The following is a 7,110-nucleotide window of genomic DNA, read 5'->3' as shown; positions in this document are numbered from 1 at the left end:
GCCAGGCGCACGTTCTCGATTCCCAGGGTAACGCAGCTTTACAACGCGTCAAACCACGTATTCTCGTCGAAGAGCTGCTAAATATGCGTATACCGTGCTGCACTCTCACTCTACTTGAATGCACGCCTATGCAAATCAGTTAAAGACTGCAAACGTGTATAGAGTTTTCAAAGACCGTAAATCCGTGGTGCTAAAAAGCTAGATTTATTTGTAGGGTACAATACAATTTAAATGATTTAATTTGGGAACCCCAAAAAATAAAAAATTAAGGATAATTTTATTTGATTTGGTCTGTTTTACTTCTTTTTTAAAAGTCTGTATTAAAGGACTGATGAAAATATTCTTGAAGAAGCATATCTCTTCTGACTAAATGCAAGGGTTTTATGTTATTATTTTATATTGTTAATATCTGGTCTGTCTGTACGTCTTTTTAATACTAGTGCATGGCAAAGTAACAAAAGAGTTAAAACGTTTGAGAAATAAACTCCTGTAGCTACTTTTTAGGAGAAAGCGTCTCACATAACTTTTTTTATCATTCTGTCTTTATTCGACCTTTCCTTTAACTCCGTCTAATAAACTTTTTAAGTTTATTTAGTAGTATAAGTGTATTTGTACAAAAAACAAACCACAATCCGTCACACGAACAGTCCCTTTACTGTCACGGCTATAGGCTCTGGCTTTGTTAAGTCAGAACTGGTCCATATTAAATAATACTTTTTTTTCTTCAATAAAACTGTTTTTTTTTTCAGGTCTTTTGGAAAAAGCTGTCTTTTCAAAATTCAGCGCATCCCCTTTGCGTCGCGTGTGATTCAATCGTCTTGCAATGTCTCTTTCATTGATTTTTACCGAGGATGCGGCGTGCCGGGAATTGGGTTAGCCAGTGGGTTCAGTGCCGGTTGCCCCCCCGGGCCAAGGCCATGAATAAGTACTCGCGGGACGAGCGGTCTCTGGAGAGTCGGGTGCGGCGTGGACGGAGTCCGGTACATGCTGCTGTACATCGCAGCAGCAGCCGCCGCCGCCGTTGTGCTGTCCATGGTACCTAACAAGCTCGGGTGGTAGAAATACGGAGACGGAAACATTCTCTGTAAAGCGGAGTAATTTCCAGCTTCGGCCAGCAGTTCTAATCCGACAGCGGTCTGCCTCTTCCATTTCGTCCTGGAATCAAAATCAAAATACAACAAATTATTTATTTATTCTTCACATGACGCCTACAGGCCTAATTATGTACAGAATTGATCATGAGTTAAAACGCTGCAGTGAACGGAAAATTCTATCTACAAAACTCAGCAGACTTTAAAAATAGTAGCGTAATGTGCATCTTTAATATACATTTATTTGGTTTTACTAATGGGATATAATAAATAATATGATTTTATTTTCCGCCATTTCTAAATAAATGAACGTTGATTTAGACGACTATAAAACTGCTATTTGCATAACGTCAGATGACAGGGAAAAAACAATAAAACAAGTTATGACCTTCAGTTATTGAGATAAAACATGTAAACAAGTATCGGACATACGCCAAGACGGGCTACAAATTTAGACAGCATATTAAAATAATGTGCGATTAAATTCCTATTCTGTGGTGGATTAAATTTACCTTTTTTTTTGGCTTGTCAATACTGTCATTTTCAATAATATTAAGAAATTGTGATAACAAAGAATCCAGGGTATAGGGCCACAGAACTGGCAAGTACACTTAATGTTATTTTATACACCAGCCACGTCGTTTATACAGTATTAATTCAGATATTTTGTAATTAATCGTTGGTTCTTCTTCTTCTTCTTCTTCTTCTTATTATTATTATTATTATTATTATTATTATTATTATTATTATTATTATTATTATTATTGCTGTTGTTGCTGTAGTTTTTGTGTAGGATGTTATATTCTGTTGCCATTATTATTAAGAACCGTGGTGAAATGTTCAACTATTAAGGTAAAATGTCAGAGGCATCTTACCGTCTGTTTTGGTACCAGGTCTTGACCTGCGTGTCGGTGAGGTTTAGCGCGGCGGCGAGGTCCATGCGGTCTTGTACACTGAGGTATTTTTGGCGCTCGAAACTACGTTCTAGCTGGTTAAGCTGGTGGTCGGAAAAGGCCGTTCGCGCTTTCCGGGGTTTTTTCGTGCGAACAGGTGGACTGTCTCGCGAACTCGAGATTTCTCGATCACCCTCTTCTTTTGTTCCTAAAAAAATGAAAATAAAAGTTAGCCAGGAATATTATTATTATTCGTGCATATACATTCATATTTGGGTCCATTTAAAATAAATAAATAAATGAATGAATGAATGAATAAATAAATAAATAAATAAAAGAAACTATCTGAAAATTCCTAAAGAGAATTCAAAATCTTCTAAATTAGTGTAGGCCATTATTTTTGAGAGATGAAACAATGAACATAATTCTGTCTCTTTACTCGCAATATTCTGAGATGGATCAAAGTCAGCGACATTGGGCTAGGATAGACAAAAACAAACAGTAAAAAAAAAAAAACAACTTTATTGCCGAAAATAGTAGACCCGGCAAAAAGTATAGAATCGATTCTTCAATCCGTCTCTGTTTGTAGCAGTTTTTGTGGCGTTCCGTGATCCCCCCTCTAGGAAGAACAATAATCTCTCTAATTGACCCACTAGGGAGACTCCCGCACCAGGGAAAATTCGTCAGGCTTTACATCTGTTTTTGGTTCTGTTATGCTAATATCAGTGACAGTTACAAATAATATGTTTTGAACCTCTTACAGGACAAAAGTACAAAAATAAGCAGTAATGTCGGAGAAAAGTTAGATTTGATTTGTGGTCTATACTTCTTAAATGTCTCAATATGTAAAAATTAATATTTAAAATAGACTATTGAAATATATTAAAATGAAGTTGTGTTATTGTGTTTTTTTTATACCTCCTGTTTTTAGTGTAATTCTCCAAGTTGCCTTTCTGTGTATTTTATTTCACTTATGTGGCGTTATAATTTCTAGAAATTTCTGTATATTTATAGAACATCATAATGACCCTCGGCACTTAAGTTTAAATGTTTTATTCGATCCCTAAAATATTTTTAATTAGGTGCTAAATGTAAATAAGCCTGTGACGTTTCCACTTTCAAATATTAAAGTTTAAGCGAACTCTTACCGTTGCATTTCATGTCGTTCTGAATGTCATCTCTCTTTTCCAGTTTGCTTTTGTTTTCGTCTTGCTCTATCTTGGGCCTGAATCCTTCCGCTGCCGTGGCGCTCTCCGCTTTCGGGGTGTGATGCGGGGAGGGTACGCTCGTGCTGTACGGAGCGCAAGCTGCAAGCGGTTTACTGTCGCCCAAAATGTCTTTGATTAAGAAGGAAGAGGTGGCAGTCCTTGGGGCACATCCAGCCGCCCCGAGCGGTTGCGGCTGCGGCGAGAGCTGCAAATTTTGTGCCTGGTTGTGGTTGTGATGATGGTGACGATGCTGAAGGCTTTCCGGTACCATATGCGGTTCTGGATGCTCCGTGGTGACAGAGATCGGGGACGAGGGGGCTGTTCCCACAGTGTCTATCTCCGAGCATGGGGACGGGGTCGCCTGACTCCTGAAATCCGCTGTCCGGCTGTCACCTAGGCGAAAATCTCCGTTCATTAGCACTGAGTTACAAGAATTGGTGGTAGATAAAATAGTGTCTATTCCAAAACTAGACCCGCTGGATCCTTCCATAGTATAAAATGACGTTGATTAAGGCGTCTTCATAACAACTTTCCCAATCAATTCGAAACAGAATGTGCAAGAAAGTCGACAATACTTTAACGTCGACAATTATGCACCAGCCCAGCGGACCTGAAGTTTACCACAATGCAGACCAAAATAACAGAAACCACGCATTTCAGAAAGAACAAAAATCCTTGCAATTCGTTAAACGGTGACGACGTAGTAGTCTGCGTTCCCAAGACGTTACATTCAGTGTGAAATCTGGAAAGCAGTGGGTCTGTGTAGTCCACGTCCTTTTGTTATAGCTATTGAACTTTCGCTCAAAGTTGAGGTGTGTAGAAATTGGGAGGGCTAACTCCTCGACATCATGCTCCCTTTTTGCTAGTAATCGTCCCAGTGTTGCTCTACAATGACTTCCTACATTGACGTCACGGCCCAGGCGAGGGGAACCAGTATTTTCTCCTTTATTATAACACACTCCTCGTGTTCCCCTTCTCTCCTGTCATTGGTCACAGCGTGACGGGACCCAGCATCTGACCAATCAACGAGTTTCTACTTCATCGTTTCACTTTTCAGCCAGTCATGAAAATCGCAATGCTCTTTTTTGAAACAAGTCCCGCTACAATCTCAGATGAAGCCTTGAAACGGTTTTAAAGGCGTCTATTTTTTAACACGTATTTTAATGAATAACCATAAAGACGTTCGAAACGCTAAATTCATATAGTATAATACAATGGCAAGATCGTTTAACAGTAGATCTTGGTAGGCATTATAATTGGTCATTTTCGTTTATTATTGATTCGTTGCAATTTGCATTTTGTCTAACCTATTCGTTAAAATTGGGTTTGTTGGGTTTTTCTTAGTGCATTGTGATTCCTTTAATAGGAAAGCTACTGGAAAATGCATCGTTAGAGGCAAAACAAAGCTATGCTTTTTTAAGAGCGGGAACACATTGATTTGAGTCAATGAGACATGTCTCGGAGAAATAGCGGCTAGCCCCCTTTCTGAAACGGATTGTGGGACGAGCTGATAGTTATTGTCTGTGTCAGGGCCTCTGAGTGAAAGCAATGATTCTGAATAGCTCAAGGGAACGAAATGGTGGTGAATATTGTAAATGACATTTGCTCGGTTGCTTATCTTTGCAGTTTCTCCAAATAAACACTCGGTCTGTCTTTTTTTTTTTTTTTTTTTGCTTGTTTCTTTGGGGTTTTTTTGTTTGTTTGTTTGTTTGTTTGTTTTTAACACCGTGTCTCGTCCTAAGTTCAAGATAGGTTCAAATAATCGCGCGAAATGGAAATCGTTTGAGATTAGGGGATAAACACGAACGAAGATGTTTCACTGAGTATCAACATGGATGCGTGTGTGTCTTCACTTTATCAGCGATGGGAACTGTCATACTAATCATCACCAACCACCGTGTCGCCATAATTAGTGTCGAAATAATGAAGTACTAATTAATGTTCAAGTCATTTTAAATTTGAATCACAGTTCCAAATTCAGGGTGTCGTCTGAGGAGTTGATTGACTGCGCAAATCCTTGTCGCCACTTTAAAGATCCTTGTCTTACAGCAACTATTAAGCATGTTTTACAGGACACGATGTAATCTCGTTCACGCAAGAATCCTCCGAGTCGTGCATGTCTTTTTTTTTCTTTTTCTTTTTTTCTTTTTTTTTTTGGTGGTGGTGGTTGAAATTTCTCTGTTGACGAACGAGCACTTCACTCTTTCGGTAAGGGGCATTTATTTACCAGCGCGCTCCTTCCGCCGCAGAGCCACGCGCACTCTCTCTCTCCCGCAGGTTTGTTATGAGCGTGTTTTCCTGCGGCGCGCGCCACGGTGGTGTCAGACCTATTCGAGACGTAATTCTGCAGATGTTCAAGCTGAGATTCCGGCGTTGCTGACCGACCAGCGTGGGAGGCGTTTGATAGGTTTGTTCTCTAAAATTCGTCTGAATTCTGTCGTATGTCCCACAAGATAAACAGAATTTTCTAATCGAAATTGAAAAATATAAATTCAAATGTAGTGTTGCCTTGCATTACAGACAATTTTCTGAATAGCTGTAGGTTTTGAATTACACTCGAAATTGATTTATTTAAATAGTCTAGCAGAATTTTTTTTATTTTGTAACGAATTGTATTTTCGTATGTGTAAGTTAGAGTCCGAATGTTTAACTGTGTTCTGGATAAATAAGATAAAATCATAATTTAGGAAGCAGGAGTAATATTCTGAAACGACATACGATCGCCTTCTTGGTTTTATTCTGACCAAGATATTGTTCATATTGTTTGATGACAAAATTTCCGATTATATAAGATAATATAACAATAAGTAACCATTTATCGATATGAGTCTATTTAACCTAATGTGCTTAGTCGAGTTCTAAATAACTACGTATTTATGTATCATCAAAACACCTAATTTTGAGTCTGAATAAACTACTGAAATTATGAGTTTTTCATGTCAACTAATAAAATTGTTCAAAAGATACAATGTATTTCTGGCTTACTACAAATCACGAAGACAGTTGTAAAGTTCGATTTTCATATTATTATTAATTGGCCAATAAAATGTTTGTTTGTTTGTTTTTCTGGACAGAGACCTTATGGAATGTGTTCAAAATGGTTTAGCAGAAAGCCGGTTTCACCGCAAGGCGGCGACAAAGCTATCACATTATCACGGGCAATAATGATCTGTAGTCTGGTTATGAACGCTAAGCATTGTAACCCCTCATGACATTGTGTGTCCAAATTTACATGCTGTGATGATGAAATATGATTTCTGTTTTTAAATAATGAAAACGTAAAATAATTGTTGACTTTTAAGGTAACCCAACTCCTCTACGGGTTAATTACTGTTCAAGATAATTAGAGCCTATTTCTGGTTCAACCCAGTAAATGCGGGGTTTGTTCTGCATGTCACTCAAGCGACACTTGGTTGTTGAACGTAATTCATTTGAAATGACTGGACTCTAAACTGTTATTATATCAGAAATAAATGTTAGGCCAAATGACAGAAAGACAAGCTTGACCCTGAAGCCCATTTCACAAGATTAACTGTCCTACAGGTTTAAACTCGTTGTTCACTGGATTTATGAGCGAATAATCTATTGGTGGTTGATTCCGCTGTAGTCTGATTACAGGGTGCTGAGGAAAATCAAAGCGACGGTTGAACACGCCAGTCAATCTCAGGAGACGGAGGCAGCATGTTCATTAACAGTTTCCTAATTGCAACAACCCATTGAGCCTCGTTCAATCTTTTCATTGGGTTTAAAGGCGCCGCTGGAACAAATTGAATGCAACCAGTCAGAGTATCATCTGATTAGCCGGGGCTCATGGTCGATGAACGGACGGTGAAATTGTAGTTTGCACCGTATCGATTCCCGTTCGTGTCTGCGCTGAATCTGTCACCTCGCTGCTGAAGACAAGCCGCAGTCTGTGCG

The 7,110-nt window shown here is 38.8% G+C and overlaps 1 protein-coding gene across 1 annotated transcript; it reads right to left on the bottom strand.

The window, feature by feature from the left end:
- Positions 1-333: 333 nt before the first annotated feature.
- Positions 334-4,030, bottom strand: barhl2 (BarH-like homeobox 2). Its single transcript, XM_027026346.3, has 3 exons — positions 3,133-4,030; positions 1,967-2,192; positions 334-1,155 (listed from the first exon to the last, which is right to left on the bottom strand). Exons 1-3 carry the CDS (start codon positions 3,680-3,682, stop codon positions 843-845), a joined length of 1,089 nt encoding a protein of 362 aa, XP_026882147.1. The 5' UTR covers positions 3,683-4,030; the 3' UTR covers positions 334-842.
- Positions 4,031-7,110: the final 3,080 nt, after the last annotated feature.

Source organism: Electrophorus electricus, chromosome 7 (assembly GCF_041902795.1).
Source record: "Electrophorus electricus isolate QZ-2024a chromosome 7, ASM4190279v1, whole genome shotgun sequence".
NCBI classification, from domain to species: domain Eukaryota; kingdom Metazoa; phylum Chordata; class Actinopteri; order Gymnotiformes; family Gymnotidae; genus Electrophorus; species Electrophorus electricus.
This window is presented reverse-complemented; position numbering and strand designations above follow the sequence as displayed.

What these genes read in the sequence shown, in the direction of transcription:
- barhl2 (XM_027026346.3), bottom strand. Translation starts at nt 3,682, where the DNA reads ATGGAAGGATCCAGCGGGTCTAGTTTTGGAATAGACACTATTTTATCT. An exon ending in GAACGACATGAAATGCAACG is followed by an intron (nt 2,193 to 3,132) that starts GTAAGAGTTCGC and finishes TCATTTTTTTAG; the next exon opens with GAACAAAAGAAGAGGGTGAT. An exon ending in ACCTGGTACCAAAACAGACG is followed by an intron (nt 1,156 to 1,966) that starts GTAAGATGCCTC and finishes TTTTGATTCCAG; the next exon opens with GACGAAATGGAAGAGGCAGA.